Source organism: Equus asinus, chromosome 11, assembly GCF_041296235.1.
Source record: "Equus asinus isolate D_3611 breed Donkey chromosome 11, EquAss-T2T_v2, whole genome shotgun sequence".
NCBI classification, from domain to species: domain Eukaryota; kingdom Metazoa; phylum Chordata; class Mammalia; order Perissodactyla; family Equidae; genus Equus; species Equus asinus.
This window is the reverse complement of record NC_091800.1, coordinates 9,739,297-9,755,086: the sequence shown is the minus strand read 5'-3', so window position 1 is coordinate 9,755,086 and position 15,790 is coordinate 9,739,297. Positions and strand designations below refer to the sequence as shown.

At 44.9% G+C, this 15,790-nt stretch overlaps 3 protein-coding genes across 11 annotated transcripts in view; 1 reads left to right on the top strand and 2 right to left on the bottom strand.

Annotated features, from left to right (window-relative positions):
- Nucleotides 1-11,927, bottom strand: part of LOC106832904 (protein POLR1D) — a 45,498-nt gene extending 33,571 nt beyond the window's left edge. The window contains exons 1-2 of one of the 4 annotated variants that reach the window (XM_044777383.2): nucleotides 11,789-11,927; nucleotides 1,901-2,038 (exon numbers count right to left, since the gene is read on the bottom strand). Coding sequence is in view for 2 of the 4 variants with exons in the window: in XM_014843826.3 (XP_014699312.1) it covers nucleotides 11,789-11,814 (26 nt within the window). In the remaining 2 variants the exon portion in view is untranslated. Of the gene's footprint in view, nucleotides 1-1,900; nucleotides 2,039-8,738; nucleotides 8,768-11,788 lie in introns of those variants that run through there. The other 3 variants (XM_070520448.1, XM_014843826.3, XM_044777382.2) reach the window with 3 other exon arrangements.
- On the bottom strand, nucleotides 10,248-11,921 carry LOC106832903 (RNA polymerase I and III subunit D). Its single transcript, XM_014843824.3, has 2 exons — nucleotides 11,789-11,921; nucleotides 10,248-10,827 (listed from the first exon to the last, which is right to left on the bottom strand). The coding sequence occupies exons 1-2, from the start codon at nucleotides 11,812-11,814 to the stop codon at nucleotides 10,464-10,466; spliced, it is 390 nt and encodes a 129-aa protein (XP_014699310.1). The 5' UTR covers nucleotides 11,815-11,921; the 3' UTR covers nucleotides 10,248-10,463.
- Nucleotides 11,928-13,207: 1,280 nt separating the features above from the next.
- Nucleotides 13,208-15,790, top strand: part of LNX2 (ligand of numb-protein X 2) — a 77,723-nt gene continuing 75,140 nt past the window's right edge. For 4 of the 6 annotated variants that reach the window (XM_044777381.2, XM_044777380.2, XM_044777379.2 and 1 more), the window contains exon 1: nucleotides 13,243-13,443. The gene's annotated coding sequence lies outside the window, so the exon portion shown is untranslated. Of the gene's footprint in view, nucleotides 13,444-15,790 lie in introns of all 6 variants that reach the window. The other 2 variants (XM_070520446.1, XM_044777378.2) reach the window with 1 other exon arrangement.

The following is a 15,790-nucleotide window of genomic DNA, read 5'->3' as shown; positions in this document are numbered from 1 at the left end:
TTCACACACCTTGCCCTATGATCTCTTCATCTGGCTATTGTAAAGGACGCATCCTTTATAATAAACTGATAAACATAAATGAATGTTTCTCTGAGTTCCGTGAGCTGCTCTACCAAATTAATTGAACCCGGTGAAAGGGTCATGGGAACTTCCAATTTATAGCCAGTATGTGAGAAGCACAGGTAACAATCTGGACTTGCAACTGGCTTCTGAAGGGGCCGGGGGGAGGGTGGGGAGTGGGTACGTTGCGGGACTGAGCCCAAAAACAGTGAGATCTGCCATCATCTCCAGGCAGCTGTGTCATCAGAATTGAATTGAGTTTAATCGCTTGGTGATGTTGGAAAACACACTGGAAGCCTTTATGTACTATCAGGGCATATAAAGTTTGGGATTTCTGACAATTTTCCACCAAAGGAAGGGAAAGTCCATTTTCAATGGCAAAATAAAACCTAAACAACACTACATCAGTTCACCCTATTAGATTTTACTTTTTGAAATATTATTGATCTGTGAACCCCTCAAATCTGAAACCATGCAGTAGGTATATAAAGTAGAGCAGGTGCTCACAAAACCAACAGTGGCTGCATTGGTGGTCAGTTCTCACTAACGTGAGATGCAACGCTCACTTGCAGTCAAATTTGGCTTTCCAGATCCAAAGTGCTACCTTCTTGGATGTGTATAAACAACATGCCCAACTATTCTTAGCTCAGGTGACCTCTCTGGACTCACCTACCACCTGGTGGATCCATCTGTAAGATTCACTCAGGTCCTACTGTGCACGCTACTCCCTCGGCACTCTACCTTTGCCTGCTCTGGTCATGACCACCTTTTTGCCTTAATGAACACCTAGGTCTGTCTGTCTCGCCGCTGACAGTCCCAGCCTGTTGTTGTCTACATGTGACAGACTATGGAGCCAAAGATGTAGAACCACAAATTTGTGTTTTTCAACTCAAAAGCTTATAAAATAGTCATTTTCAGCCTTTCAAATTCAAATTCAGCTCTTAGGATATTCAGTGAAAAAAACAGAGTCTATCTTCTATTCATTCATACGATAAATATTTTTTGAACACCTACTATGGCCAGACCCTGCTGGGGGGTAGATCCATCAGTGAACATTCAAACAAAGATCTCTTCCCTCATGGAGCTTTTGTTATAGTGTGTGTTGGCGGGGAGGGAGAGGAATAGACGATATAAAATAAATGCAATAAATAGGTAAATTTTATATATGTTATAAGGTTATAAGTGCTATATAAAAAAATACTGCAGGGTAAGGGTGTTGGGGCAGGGGCTACAATTTTAAACAAGGTGGATGAGTTACAAGAAATGGCACCTTTCCTTCAGGAGTTCAATAATACACAGCTCTTTGGTCCAACCCAACTGCAAACTGTGTGAAGGCAGGAACCAAATGAGATTCATCTTTGCATCCGTACTACCTGGAACAAGGCAGAACTTTTAAAATAGCTGCTGAAAAAAAAAATGCATGTATTCTGAATTTTCCCAAAGCAATGCTACTTGTAATAAACGGCTAAGATGGATCAGACAGCTGGTCAGGAAGTGGATGTAGTATTTGACATTAACAAAACAGCACACCTTAGAATCATATCCTTTGAATTCTACCTTATGGTACCCAAAGCTATAATCCTACAACTTGTGCTCCACTAGAATTCTGTGGGGACAAGATCCCAAGGATAATCAATATCGCCCTTCCATATTGCTCCTGCCGCAAAATAAAAATGTCCTTTGATCAGCTTCAAGTGGGAGATATGCCACCTCTTATTTTAGACCAATAGGAGAAAGATAACAAATGTAACACAGGATAAAGGTGTTAAGGATGGCAGTATCAAAGGCTATTGAGGATGGAGAGAAGACATAAATGAAATAGATTATAAAGTATAACCACCTTTATTGGGGCTATGATGCTCATGACTTCAGCTCTTCTTTCCATTAAGGCCACATGCTTCCTTGCCTCATTCAAGAATTTTTTTTCTTCTTGAGGCTTGTTACTGTGGTGGCTCTATGATTACACAAGTGTCAGCTGCTGAGTGTACAAAATAATGTCATTACAAATCATCAGTCCTTCTCTGCAGGTTTTCCTCCCTGTTGCAGCAGTGATACCCAGACGCTGACACTCAATCATGCACACATTCACTCATTCACTGAATATATATTAATGAAAGCCTACTGGGTGCCTGGCATGATCTTAAGTGCTGGGGATACAGAGGCAAAGAAGGAGAAAGCCCTTGCCCTCAGGGAGCCTATATTCAAGTGAAGTTAGACACTAAGCAGATAAACACATAATATAATGTCAGTTAACAATGAGTACTATGAAGAATGAAGCAAGGTGAGGAGACAGAAAATGAGGGAGGGTTGTCTGCAGGTGCACATGCTATTTTAAAGAAGGCAGTTGCGGTGGGCACCCTCTAAGATGGACCCCGACCTCCTGATAGTTACACCCTCGTATAACCCTTCCCCTTTGGTGTGCGCTGGACTTCCTGACTCACTTCTAACAAACAGAAAAGGGCAGCAGTGATGGGATGCCACTTTGGAGATTAGGGTATAAAAAGACTGTGGCTTCCCTCTTGAGTTCTCTCTTTCCTGGATCTCTTGCTCTCAGGGAAGCCAGATGTCACGGAATGAGGCAGTCCCATGTGAGTAAGCTTGGAAGTGAGTCATCCCCTACTCAAGTCTTGAGACGACTGCAGCCCAGATGACAGCCTGATTGCAGGCTTGTGAGAGACCCTGAGTCAGATTCATCCAGCTAAGCTCCAACCAGACTCCTGATCCACAGAAACTGTGAAAAACGTTGTTTGTTTTCAGCCGCTGTTTTAGGACAACTTGTTATGTGGCAATGGATAACTAAGACAGTCGTCAAGGATGGTCTCTCTGAATAAATGAATCAGAAAGAAAACAAGCCATGTGAAGATTTAGGGGAAGAGAATCTAGGCTCTGAACCAGGAACAGGCCAGGCATATACGAAAGAAGGGAGAAGGCCAGTATGGCAGACAGTCACAGGTGAGGACGTGGAAACATAGACAGGTACCTGTTGGTGCAAGCTAGCTTTGAGGACTCCCATGGATAATGAGACATAACCAATACTACAAAGGCCACTATTCTAACCACCACTAATTGGCTTAAACAATAACTATATAACAACAATAACAGTAACAGCTAATAGAGTATTTAAGTGCACTAAGAATTGTGTTAAGTGCTTTATTTCATTTATTCTTCACAATAACCCTATGAAGTAAGTATTATTAGCCCAATTTTACAGATAAGGGAGCTGAGGCTCAGAAAGGTTAAGGTACTCTCCACACTCACAAGTTAGGAAGTGGTGGAGCTGACATTTAAACCAAGTCCTCTGATTTCAGAGTCCTTACCCTTCACCTCTACACAATACTGTCTTGAAAGAGAAGCTGCTAGAAAGCAAGCCTCTTTCACCCTTGAAAAAGAAAAAAATAAAAGAACCCCAAAAAAACCTAAACCTCAAACTGTTGTTCAAGCCAACTAGTCCAGTCTCTGTCCGATTAGATGCTCCAGGCAGTTTGATTTTTCCTTGGAGCCCCTTTAACAGATTTGGTTGAGGCATTATCTACAATTTTTCTGAGGTTTCACCCAAGTCAGCATGGTAAATTTAGAAAAGCACACAGGTGGCTTTTCTTTTTGACATATATTAAGTGACTTGCATAACAAATATGGAATTTACTGAGGATTAGTATTATTAGATAAAATATCAATATATTCTATTTTACGCAATTTTATGCTTAGCTGACCCAGCTTGAGCCCTGGCTTCCTATCAACCCTCAGCTACCTGGCACCAAACCAGGCATCCATCTGTTACGGAACTTGCTTTTCCTTCCTGCTTAGCCTTTGTCTTGAAACTTGGGGAAGATTATGAATGTTCCACCAGAATCTTAATTTCTTTGTGAGAAAAGGAAAAACACAATGTATTTATCTTTGATTTGTATCTATATTCTATTCATAGGAATGCTATTTTAAAATATCTTTCTTAAAAGCAATGGCTTTAGCAGACGGATGACCTGCCACACAGGGGTCCACAAATTTATATTATAGTGCTGCCTTGGGCTAGAGGAAACAAAAAAATAACAGAGGCTACTAAGGTTCTTTGTTTTCAAGTTTTCACCTAGAATATGAATGAAACCAGCTCGCTCGGCACAACTGATAGTATAACAAGATTAATAGTTAACACTGATAGAGAACATACTATATGGGCCAGATACTGTCCTAAGCAATCTGAATATATTATCTAATACTTATAACATCCCTATTTGGTGAGTATTATTATTATCCTAATTTTACAGATAAAGCAATTCAGGCACAAAGAGGTCAAAGAGTTAGTCAAGGTCACATAGCTAAGAAGTGTAGAGCCAAGACCAAGAGCAAGACCCAGGCAGTGTGACTCCAACAGTATAATCTGGGAGCTCCTCTGCTACGCTCCCTCACCGCTGTGTAGCCTGCAAGGATGTGCAGGAGCCCGAGCACGTCAACTTCCGCTTCTAAAAAAGATCTCCTTCTCAAAAATACACAAAAAAGCCCCCATTAAAATCAGCTCCCCAATACACGTACATATAGGAGCCAATCTAAAACTCCTACAATATCCTACTGTTCCACAGTAACTCAACATTCTTTACTATAATTATTAGGTAAATACATTTTATAATATAAATTGATAGGCATATAAATTTAGGCACTAATAAAAAACACAATGCTGAAAGTTTATTCCTTTAAAAACGTTCATAATTTTGCTTTTTCATTGCTGAATAATCTAAATTCATCTTTTAGGAAATGCTGGGGATATTTTTATTTATCCCTGGTCTAATACTCTGCTCACATGTCACTCCTCAGAAAGGCCTTCCTTAACCACTCAGTCTCTCAGTGCCTTCTTACCCCCTTCCTTCTTTTACTTCCCATTTGCATCACTACCTTAAATTACATTCTATATTATGCATGTTTCTTTATTTTCTATCTCTGCCATTAGAAAATAAACTGCATGTGGGTCAACTTGTTCCCTGCTGTACGCCTCGTACCTAAACTCTGTCTGCACATAGTATGTGCTCAATAATATTTATGGAATGAATCAACAAATGAAATGTTCCCTTGGAGGACAGCAACTTCACAAGGGCAGATGACAGCAGCAAGAGCCAGTCAGCTCACTACCCTGACCTCCTCTGCCCACCACCAATTTTCACATCTGTAGCCCTGGATTCACATCCTTGTTAAAGACGTGAATTCTGACATGGGTGAGGGAAAGAAGTTAAAGGTGGTTGCACCCACTGACTCCTATTAGCAAGACAGGTTGGGGAGGAGAGGAGATGTAAATGCTGCCATACTGGTTTTGGTTGTGAGGGAGTGGTAGGAAAACAAAGGGGTAAAAGACATGGATATGGGGCCATTTTCGACCCTTCTCTCACCTTTACCCCTATATAGAATCTGTCTCTGAGTATTTTAATTCTTTTTATCAGTTTTTTTGTATTTATCCTTTTACCTCCACTCCTACAACTACACCCTCCTTACACTATACCTGGACTGTTACAAATGCCCCCTAACTCATGGCTGCCTTCCAATGTTTCCTTCCACTCATCCATTCCGCATAGGCATGAGACAAAAAAACTTGTGGCATTCCCTAGCTCAAGAATCTTTAATGGCTCCTTTACACTGCGAAAGAGGAAACCATTTATCCTGGAACACTGTATTAATTCTACAAGTTGGCCAACTTCAATACTCCACAAGTTACCGGAAGGCAGACTGTGTCTGTCTTGTTTGCTGTCTCCAGTGCCTAGGACAGTGGCTGGCAAGAGCCAGTGCTCAGGGAACAGTCATTGCCTCAATAGTGTCTCACTCATTCCACTCTGTGTTCAGTACAATATTCTACCCTGCATATTATGGCATTTCATCATAAATATGATGTTTCTTTCTCATGTGTACAAATCTTGTCTGCCCTCTCCAAACCACATAAGGTTTTTTAGGACAGACTCACATTATACCCTTTTATCTCCACCATTTCTCAGGACTGTGTCACCACTAGGTACCTATTTGCTATATACAGAACCAATAATCCAAGTTTGCAAAGAATTTCAGTATGAAAAAAAATACAGATCACACAGTAACTGTACTGGGAAAATTTATACAGTTGCAAATAGTGAAAGAAAAACCAACATTAAGAATTTGGGCAGGGGGCTGGCTCCGTGGCCGAGTGGTTAAGTTCATGTGCTCCGCTGCGGCGGCCCAGGGTTCGGATCCTGGGCGCGGACATGGCACTGCTCATCAGGCCACGCTGAGGTGGCGTCCCACATCCCACAACTGGAAGGACCGGCAACTAAGATATACAACTGTGTGGGGGGGGTTGGGGAAGATAAAGCAGGAAAAAAAAAAAAAAACATTGGCAACAGTTGTTAGCCCAGGTGCCAATCCTTAAAAGAAAAAAAAAAAAAAGAGGAAGATTGGCAACAGTTGTTAGCCCAGGTGCCAATCTTAAAAAAAAAAAAAAACTCAAGAGGAGAAGGAAAGAATATTAAAAAAAAGAAAAAAAAAAGAATTTGAGCATAGGGACCGGCCCCGTGGCGTAGTGGTTAAGTCTGGCATGCTTCACTCCAGCAGCCCAGGTTCTGGCAGAGATGTTACCTCAGGGCCAACATCCCTCACCAAAAAAAAAAAAAATGTGAGCACAAAAGGGCTGGATTTGGGGTCTTCATAAGTATTTGAAAGCAGATTGGTGAATTTGGGTAAACTTCCTAGGAGCCCAGTTTGAGCAATATTACAAAGATTGTCTCTTTTAAGTATGCTAACCAAAAAAGATGACTTTTGTCTAGTGATCTGGAGATTATCTACAATCTTAATAACATGTTTAAGGGAAACAAAAAGAAAGGTGGGGAATGGTGCGCCAGAGAACTTGATATGCTTCCCTGTTTCTCAAAATGCAAGACACTCTTCGGGTCTGAATGGACCACTTTTTATGTAGACACCTTTTGATTGCTGGAGCTATTGTAAGCACCTGTGTCTTATACCAATTAGTTAGAGCACTTACATGTTACAGCTATACGCAATTTATAAATAGTTTGTAAAGTGCTTTGAAAATGGAAAGCGCTAGCCAAGTACTCAAATTATTATATATTAAAAGCCTTTGGTATATAATCATTTTATTTAATAACTGTCTCTTTAGAAGGCATAGTACTTTATAGCTGAACAGAATTCCTGATCTTGAATCATTAATATTAGAGTGAAATGCCATTAGAAAGCAAATCAGAAATACTGATCAGTTTTTTCAGTTTATATAAATATGATTCATATCTATCTCCTTCATCCTTCCCTTAGATTCCTACAAATTTCAGGCAAAGATTCCTTCCACATACATGTGACTCTTTTATCCTGCCTGCCCTGCCCTCAGTTTTTTCCTTTCACCCATCTGCCTTCTGAAGGTGGTTGGTTTGAACCTGTGAGTTTATGGCTACCCTAAACAGATTCAAGACAGCACGCCACATGATCAGTGGTGATAAAACCTTTTAGGAGCAATAAAGCCATGAGACGCAGTGGGTGGTCACCAGTGGGTGCATTTCCCATATGTACTGTTATTAATTACTTCAGTCTACCACCATCATTCTACACCTCTATGTCCACTAATCGAAATTTGCTTTCATCTCCTGACAGGTCTTGGCTCAGAGGTATTCAACTCCATTAAATAATCTTGTTTACTATGCTCATAGGAATACTCATAGGCAAACTTTTAGAAGAGGCAAAGAAGTTTTTGATCCTTTCCTCCTATCCCTTTAGGGCCTCCTTAGATGTTCAAATGCTAATTTCACTACGCTGACACTGGTTTTCTAGAATGTCTACCACCCTAGGAGAATAGTCCCTATGCTTACCCCATGACTTAGATCTTCCTCATCCTCGCTCCCACTTAAATTTAGCTCTCCAGTGTCCTACAGTATATTTTCTTTATTGGAAAACTCAAACTAAGCCACTCTCTTGTACAATGAGTGTTAATGTTTAGTCTTCTTAGGCACTAAACTAACGCTGCCCACTGCCAAATGACCTCCCTGTTTAACTCCAGTTGACATTTCTCCATCCTCATGTGACTCATTCAACATCACTCCCCCCCCTTTGAAAGCCTTGGCTTCCATAACTTGACTTCCTACAGACTTTCTTACCACCTCACTGGTGGTTCCTTTTTTACCCACCAGTTAAATATGGAGCTTGCCTACGGCTTGTTCTTGGGCCCACTTCTTTGTCACACCTCAGTTTTTATGGATTTACATCTTTATGGCAAGAGCTCACAAAGCTTATCTCTAGCTTAAATCTCATTCATGGCCTCCAACTCATATAGCTACTGTCCACTACGTTCAAATTGGAACTTTTTTCACCTTCTCCACCTCCCAATCTATTTTCCCCTTTAAGCTTCCCATTTCAGTAATTTGGCCCTCAACCTAGGTAGGAGTCATCTTTCTGTTTCCTCAGCCTCCAATTCCTGGCATCTATCAATTCTGTACCAGTTTGGTTCTAAAATCTATCTCAAGTCCACCTTCTTCTCTCCATCACTAGCTTACTGCAGTGTCAACTCTTACAGTTTCTCTGTTTCTGTTCTGGGCACGCTATAATCCATTCCCCCAAACTGTAATCAAATTATTCAGATGTCATTCCCATTGTACTTAAAATCCTAACTCCTTACCACCCCAGCTCTTCTTCCCATCAAACCCATAGGATAGGCCCTTGTCCCCCTTGCTTACCACGTTACAGACATACATATCTTCTTTCAATTCCCTTAATTCCTCAAAATACTAGATTTCTGCTTCAGGATCTTTGCACATGCTATTCCCCCAGAATGATTTCTCTCTCCTTTTGGCACAGCTAGCTCCTTCTCGTCCTGTCATCTCTGGAGGAACTTCCTTGACTTCCATACCCAAAGCAGATTTCTCTTTCATGTTTTCTCTCTTGATCCTGTAATTGTTTTTTTCACAGAATTACAACTTTAAAAAAAATTTCACTCCCATTACAATGTATGTTCCATGTGAACAAGACCTGGGTCTCATCTACTAGCATATCTATTTCAGGGCCTGGTATATACTAAGTGCTCAATAAATAGTGAAATACATTTATCTAAAGAGTTGACCGAGTGTAGGAAATGTGGGTTCTATGGCAAGCTAATAGAAGACGTCTGATTTCAGTGACTAAAAGGCTACATGCCCTAACTACCTATGGATTCATCTAGTATTTACTAATCATCCACTGCCTGTCAGGCATGGTGCTGCAAGTTAGTATAGTGGGTACACAACATAAGCACTAACAATAGCATAGTAAATCCAAGACCAGGAAACAGAGCATAATGAAAGCACATACAAGTACCCAAACTAGGGTAGAAGTCTGACCTATAAGTTCTTACCTAGACTAGAGTATGGCAGGAGGAAGACTGTTCCAGGAAGAAATAAACAAAGGCCCCAAAGCACAGAGCACTTGGGGGTGGGGTGCTCAGGTTCAAAGGCCGACAGATATTAGGGTGAATTAAGAGTCAAGTTGGGGTAGAACAGGTATGAAAGACAGCTGAAGAGGTAAATAGGACAGCTCTTAGATGTGATTCACCAATATTTTAAGTTTTCCAAAAAAATCATTTTCCCCACATGGAATTTTCCTTTCCCCTTTCCTTACTTTTTCTCAAATACTGCTTTTTTTGTGTAACCCTGGGCTACACTTAGATATCTACCTAAGGACTGAAAATGTTATCTGGTCTTCCCAGTTTTCTCCTACTTAAATATTAAATATTTTATTAGTGTCCTGAAATTAAAGCAGTAAACTAGTATCTATTCTGTAAATGCTACCACAAAAATGGAGCCTGATTCCACCAAAAACTCTATGTGAAACCAGAATTCTCACAATACTTTCAAATTATTCCCTACCCTTGCCCAATCTACCACTCATAGCAGAGGATGTGATTCTCCCAGGAATTACTAGAAAATATCCAGCAAGAAGCCAAGTCCTCCCACCACTCCCACCTTTGTTTCCATCTTCCTTTTTTTTAAACCAACCACAGTCTATCTGGGGTCATGCTCTATTGCATCTCTCCCTCTCCCCCAATTACAGCCACGAATGCATATTCCTTCTAATTCCCTTGATCAAAGTCCTTGTCGAGGCCCCTCATTTTCTCATAGTTTCCTTTCAACAGTGGTTCAATTAAAAGAAAGAAAGAAGGAAAAAACCTGAAACAGTCAACCTTGAGGACCAAGGAACAGAAACCACTCAAATTAGTTTAAATAAAAGAGGGAATTTATTAGAAGAATACAAAGGTTCTTGCAGGGATTCCATCAGCAGTAACAGATTAATAGCTAGAAGCACAACTTTCTGAAGGACAGATCATGATGTAATCACAAACTTCTACTTTTGAGTTTTGCATGATCACGAGGAGAATATCCTAGAGGTCAGTCCTCCCTGCAGCGTGCATAAGCGACTAGAATGTGGATTTATTTCTGCTTTGCTTTTTGATCCTTATATTCCTTTATGCTGGCCTCAAACTTGTCAAGCACATGTTGGCAGACATTCATGAGCTCATTCAGGCCTCTCTGAAACGGCTCAACAGCTGGAAGAGTACCTCGAGTCTGAATGCGTAAATTAATTTTGCTCTCTGAAGGATGGGTTGTAGTATAACCACAAAATTCCACTTCCGGGTTCTTCATGATCATGTAACGAAGAGAATTTCCTAGGGTATGGTCCTCCTCGTGCAATACAAATGTCACACAGTGTCTATCTGTTCCAGCTGCCTGGACCATTTCCAGGGCTGTCTTCCTCTCGCCTTCAGCCATTGAGGTCTTCAATCCAGATATTTTTCTACACACATATTTTTTATAAAAATGAGATCATACTGAACATGGTTTTGTTAACTAGCTTTTTTTAATTTACTATTTCACAACTGCAACACATTATTACTCTAATGCACTTCAAATACAGAGAACTATTAGCATTAGCCCCTTATTTTCCTGCCTCCACACAGTCTACCAACAATATTTAATTTATTGCCTCCAGTTTCTCCCTACTCCATTTGACCGTCCACATGGCCACAAGGGGAGTCTCCTTAAAACACAAACTTAAATGTTTGCTAAAATATTCTTTTGGTAGAGTCATAAGAAAGAGAGAGGATTAGAATAGGGTGGGTCCCACTAGAGGACGAAAAGGGACTTGAGAGACATATAAAAACATTGATTATTATAAAAATAGAGAGTACAGATTATCAACATGCAGGCCCACTACGGCTTCCATTTGCAGGAGGTAAGGAAACTAGAACGGAAAGTCTACGAAGAGTCAATCCAGCAGGAGGGAGAAAGATCTCAGCGCACAGAGCGGCTTCATTAGCAGTCTGCACAGAGGAGGCACTTGGGCCGCAGTTACAGGGAATTAGGCCCGACTGAGCACACCGATGCCACCACTCAGGGAACAGCGGCCTGGTGCGTAATTTTACACTTTAGCTTTATTTACTCTTGCTGTTTTAACTGGGAGTGGGCAACGTCGGGACTTAAACTCTGGTCTCACAACTTGTCGTCCCTCCGTGGTATCTCGTGTACTGAGCGTCTGTATTCCAACACATCCACGTCTCCTCCCCTCTCTTCCCAGTCGGGGCCCCTCTCCCCAACCAGGCGCCCACTTCTCTCTCCCCCACTGCCCTCCCAGCCAGGCCCTCGCCAGCCAGGCCGCGCCGCGGAGGCGGAGGCCTCGGCCGGCCGCAGGCCCCTCGGCCACCGGCTCCCGGTGCAGGGCGCGGCCCGCTCCTCCCGCCCGCCTCCTCGGCCGTTACCTCTCCAGCTCCTGGTCCTCTTCCATCGCGGGGGGGCGGCTTCCGGGACCCTCAGGTGGTGCTGGCGGACTGGAGGCTCTGCCCCATATCACGACACGTGCGGGCAAAGCAGGAAGGAAGGAACAACCGACGGAAGGCGCCGCGGACGGAAGGACGGGGGAGGAGCCGCAGCGGCGCGGCGAGGCCCAGCCACTGGGCGGGGCGGGGAGGCTCTACCCGAGGCCCCGCCCACAGGCCCCGCCCCTGGCGCGAGGAGGGCGGGGCGAGGCCCAAGCCGCTCACCTGGCGCTCCGGCAGCAGGGCCGCCCGCAGAGCTAGCGGGGAGAGGCGGGGCCGGGCTCCCGCCGCACCCCGAGGCTGAGGCGCGCCTGTGGGCGCCCCAGCTCAGCCCTCGGCACCTTGCCCCAGGTGATGGCGAAGGGGGCGGGGCCTCACCTGCCGACCCCAAATCACCTTCCTTCTTGGGGCCGGATTCAGGTCTCTTTCAGACTTGCTGTTAGACCCGTGGGGGATGGTGTTACTGCCAGGCGGGACTCCAACCCTGGAGGGGGCTTTCATGGGACAACAGGCTTAAACTATAGTTGATCAATACACCTTGATGAAACAGAATAGGATGGTTTGAGCCGGTATTGGTCTCATCCGGGGTCTTACAGCTAGATGCACATTTCAACTGGGTCAAAGGACAAGCGTTTGTCTTTACCTTTTGGGGGTGGAGAGAGAGTTTGGAAGGAGGCTGTTTTTCCCTCCATCCTTTTCTCCCAGGATCTTTTCTACTCCTGAAGTACGTCCTCCCTCGCTTTGGACTTCCCCTTACGCTTTCGGCTTCTTCAACCTCCTCACCTGCGGAACCTCGCGCTCACCTTTGTTCCCAGGTGCCGCTGCCTCCGCCTCGGCAACCTTTCACCACCCAGACTCGCCCTCCGCCCTCTTTCCTTCTTGCTTCTCCATACTGCTCCTCTCTCCGTCCCCTCAGGTGTTCTTTGCTAATAACCCCTCTCCCTTCCTCGCTCTCCAGCTCCCCTCGCCTCCCGCACCCAGTCAGCCCCTGTCCCTACCACCCCACTCCGGCTGTCCTCTCGCCCAACACACCTACACTTCTGCTTTCCTCCGCCACCTGTTCTCCTTCCACCCCGCCTCCCCTGATGTTCACTGCCTCCCCTAGCTGTTCCACTCTCTTCGCGGGGGTCGGCGGTGAGCGTAGACACTTCTCGAGCGTGTCTTCTGCGGGGGAATCAGGCCAGCGGCGGCGACACCCGGGAGCAGGTGGGGGAGGGCAGGCGGCGAGAGGCGGAGTGGGCTCACTCTAACCCGGGAGTGACGGCCCGTCCAGGCCCGCCCGCTGAGCGCCCGGATAGGCGGAGCCGCCCTCTGGCCCGCCCATTTCCCGCCCTGTGCTGCCGCCTATTGGCCCAGGTGCGTGTCGGGTTGGGCGGCTGGGCCCCGGCGCTCGCCCCCGGGAAGGCAGCAGGGGCGGTTGAGAAGTGAAGTCTTGGCCAGAGTTTGCTTCTTGCCAGGAAATCCGCGGCGGCGGCGGTGAGTCCTTGCGGATCGGAGGCCGGCCCGCTCCGGGCTCCCTCGGCGGGCCGCAGCTAGCCGAGCTGCGCCGGGCGGCGGCGCCGGGAGCCGGGCGCGCCCCGGGCGGCCGCGCTCTCCCGGTGAGTAACTTTGCCCTGCCCGCCGCGCTGCGCGCCCGCTCGCCGGCGCCGCCTCAGGTGCGGGCGTCGGTGGGGTGTGGGGCAGCGCCGCGCCCGGGGCGGCGGCCCGAGCGGCGCCCCCGCCGTCCTCCGCGGCTCTCCTCCTCGCGCGCTGGGCTGCGGGGAACGTGGACCTGGGTGGGTGCTGGCCGCGCCGGCCCGGGCAGGAAGGGACGGGCTGCCCTGCGCCCGGTGCTCGCCGCCCGGCAGGCGCCCGGAGAGGCGGGCGGCCCCTGGTTGTTCCCACTTGGTGGTTCCGGCCACTGTGTCGCTGATCTTTGCGTCGTTTGCTTTTTTAGGGAGGGGAGAGGTGGGGATGAGTTTCCCGTGTGTCTCTTGTCGTGAGTGAGAGAGTCACCAGCTGCCTTCCATCGGATCTTGTGCCCCTGGAAATGAAGAGGAGAGATCGTCCCTCCTTGCCAGCCTGTTGCCTAGGAATTCTCACCTTTCCCTTTAGGCTGGAGAGGGTGGGAGAGAGATTTCACATCTTCAAGGGGGTAATTTCAAAATATGGACCCTGATTTGGAAGCGGTTGCTCACAAAGCACCATTCAGGAAATAGATCGCTCGGTTTTCAAAGCTTTATGCCATGTTTTAGACGAAGGACTTTTGACTTTTATGTAGTGTTTTTTCTGATATTTCAATTTACATTTAAGGTTACAAATCAAGACGTTCGTATCTGCCAGGAGCTACAGTACATTCATGCATGGGCTTAACTGTATAGATGTTTCTTTTTAAATCACAGAAGCCAGAAACGAAGTTGAGTAAAAATCAGTGGCACTTCAGAAGGAGGAAACAGTTGTGAGCTCCAGTTTATTGGAACTGCCTTCACTTGAAGAATTTCACATTCTTGCAGCAGCAGGACTTATTTGTAAATTGGCCTTCGTCCCAGGACAGATTTTGATTTTTTTTCTTGCATATACTGTGACGCAGCACTGAAGAAGTTGGATCTCAGATCACTTTTATTCACTTTGATAGATTTGATTCTTATCCCCACAGCCCTTTGGAAAGTGGACTTTGATCTAGTATCCTTTTGGGCCTGTCAAAGCTTTGTTGAGCCATGAATAACAAAGTTTTGCCTTTTTAGCTTATCCAAGTCTCCCACGTGATTTTTTTCCCATAGGGGTAAAATGTAGGCCAAATCGGAACCAAAGTAGAATAACACTACTTTTAATTTGGTCCACTTGTGTGTTAACATTCCTATTCTGTATCTTGTTCCTTTTCTTTTCTCATCAAGTTAGAAGTTTTTCATTATTTATTCAGCAAGTGATAGAGTGTCTACTGCATGCCAAGCATTGATGGCAGGGGTCAGCCCTTGCCCTGAAGTTGTTCGAAGTCTTACTGGGAAGCTGATCCATACCTCTGTTCGTCTAGCTCCCTCAAAGAAATTTGAGCAAAGTGCTGTGGGAACTTAACAGAGAGAGCATTTCTCCCTGGAGTTTGTTAGGGGAGGCCTCACATAGGCCCTCACTCTTCAAATTGGTGTGGGATTTTCCAGGTACATTCTAGACAAAGAGACTAACATAGAGGTTGTTGCATCTTAAGATCTGCATGTAGTTACTCTGGCTGAAGGACACAGTGTGTGGGGTTGGAGCGGTAGTCAGGGGCTGGTGTGGTATTCATTTCAGAGCACTTAGCACTCTGCCTTGCTTCCAGTAGGCACTCAAATATTTATTGAACTGACTTAAAGAGAAACATAAGGGTTTTGTATGCCAAGTTAAGAGAATGTTGTGATATTATTTGCATTCCAGAGGGATATTTGTGGCAGTCTGGAGGGTGATGGGGGGTCCAGATGGGAGGTAGGGAGACAAAGTAAGAGCTTTTGTATTATAGGGGTTAAGTGCTCAGGCTTCTCGATTCACACTTTCTGAGTTTGAATCTGGCTCCATCACTTATTATATAACCTCTTTCTTCCTTGGGTTTTTCATTTCATAGGGTTTGGGGGATAAAACTTGAAAAAAACAGGTATGTTACTTAGAATAGTGCTTGTTGCATAGTAAGGCCTTGGTAGATACTAGTTCTCTGTGAAGGCAGTGGAAGTAGTGATGATGTGGCCTTTAGGAGGTATAATAGATTGGACTAGGTAAGTGACTAGATATGATTAAGGAGAGAGGGATAATTCTTAGGTTTTTTGACTTGAGGCATTGGAGTGTACTGGTTAAGCTGGCTGTGGAGTTAGAATAGGGGTTGAATTCTATCACTTACCCTTAGAATTACTGTCCTGACTGAGCTTTGGTTTTCTAACATTTGGGATATGATCATAGTACCTGTCTAGTTGGGTTTGAGGATCAAATGAAATCACGCATGTA

Excerpts from the sequence above, each read along its gene's own strand:
- LOC106832903 (XM_014843824.3), bottom strand. The coding sequence starts at position 11,814 with ATGGAAGAGGACCAGGAGCTGGAGAG. Across the intron at positions 10,828-11,788 it reads GAGGACCAGGAGCTGGAGAG|AAAAATATCTGGATTGAAGA; the intron begins GTAACGGCCGAG and ends ATATGTGTGTAG.